At 30.1% G+C, this 1,333-nt stretch overlaps 1 protein-coding gene across 1 annotated transcript in view; it reads right to left on the bottom strand.

Moving 5' to 3' along the window:
• Positions 1–195: 195 nt before the first annotated feature.
• Positions 196–1,333, bottom strand: part of LOC123004060 — a 17,262-nt gene continuing 16,124 nt past the window's right edge. The window contains exon 4 of the mRNA XM_044397176.1: positions 196–1,329. Within this exon, the coding sequence (XP_044253111.1) occupies positions 306–1,329 (1,024 nt within the window). The 3' untranslated portion in view covers positions 196–305. The remainder of the gene's footprint in view (positions 1,330–1,333) is intronic.

Here is a 1,333-nt window from a genome sequence, read left to right as displayed (position 1 = left end):
AAAATATGAAACAAATATTTTAACAGGTTGTAGAATGTCGAAGTTGCTTATGTTACATATGTCAAAAAATTTTGACATAAATTTAAACCCTCATAACTCCGAAATTTTTATAGATAGAATTCTTTTAACATTATTTCCATGTTCCTGGTATTTTACCTGTATATATGTGATCAAAAACGATAAAAATAAAGGATATGTTTAAGAAAAAATGTGTATTTTAACTACATTACAAAATGATAACAGTCATAAATTTTAATATTATTGATTAATAATTTTAACATTTTTTTAAGTGCAAAAATACATGTTTACTTGAAAACAGTCACCTTAAATATAAGACTACTACCCATTTCAAACGTTTTAATATTGTCAAAAGCGATGTAATTATCCGGATTTGTAAAACAGCGTTTAATTTTTGTCATCTTTGGGCAAAGTTTGCTGGCTACTAATCTAATCCCTTTTGTAGAAGGATCTTGAATTTCGATTTCAAATTTGTATTGATTTGAAAAGCAACCAATCGTTTGAACAGTAAAATAATAAGTAGACGGCTCTGTTTTTTTATAGCTGAATCGAAAACAACGATATGAAAACTTAAGTATCATATAGGCCGTTGTTCCCGCTATAAGCTTTCTAAAAAATACGGTGTTAGTTGCATACAAAAATCGTTGATGATTATTTCTTATGTGATCAAGCAAGTGGTTTGTTGTGCCTTTCCATAAGCATTTTGAGGTTGTTTCTTCAAAAGGACATGGAGAATCACTCAATTCACATATAGAGTGATGCTCACTGATTTTCTCAGATTTAGAAGTAAAAGTACAACCGTTTCGTTTGTATTTGCAAGGATACGTTAGTAAACTTGCTATTCCATCCAGACTAATGTTTCTCTTTGGAGCTGATTTTTCACAAGAGTCACAACCGTGATTTTCCTTACACCCCGAACATACTACGTTTGACTTTTCCGCGCAATAATGAATCGGTGAAATTGCATAATCCGAACAGTTTATACATTTCAAAAGTGAGAGCATTTCTTCTTCAAGTTGAGTGTATTTTTGGGTTGCTTCCCCGATAACTAATTTCCCAGTAACTTCCATAGTGGTAAAACTTATTACTGACGCCAGTTTAATTGCTTTAAAATTATAGTTTTGTTCATAACCTGAAGTAAAATTACTTAACAACTTATTGTCACCTTCAATTTCAATTTGATATGAAAAATTTTTGTTTCCCGAATCATATTTACTTCTGTAAAGTGCAAATTTCAGTAATTTGCGTATTGAATCGAATTTTCTTTCAAAAATCAACAAAACATTTTCGTGTGCAAAAATATTCAGAATAGTTC

This window comes from Tribolium madens, unplaced genomic scaffold (genome assembly GCF_015345945.1).
Source record: "Tribolium madens isolate multiple individuals breed KSU strain unplaced genomic scaffold, Tmad_KSU_1.1 Scaffold_1;HRSCAF=32;Tcas5.2_LG8, whole genome shotgun sequence".
NCBI lineage: Eukaryota > Metazoa > Arthropoda > Insecta > Coleoptera > Tenebrionidae > Tribolium > Tribolium madens.
The sequence above is the reverse complement of the archived record's forward strand: the minus strand, read 5'-3'. Positions and strand labels throughout refer to the sequence as shown.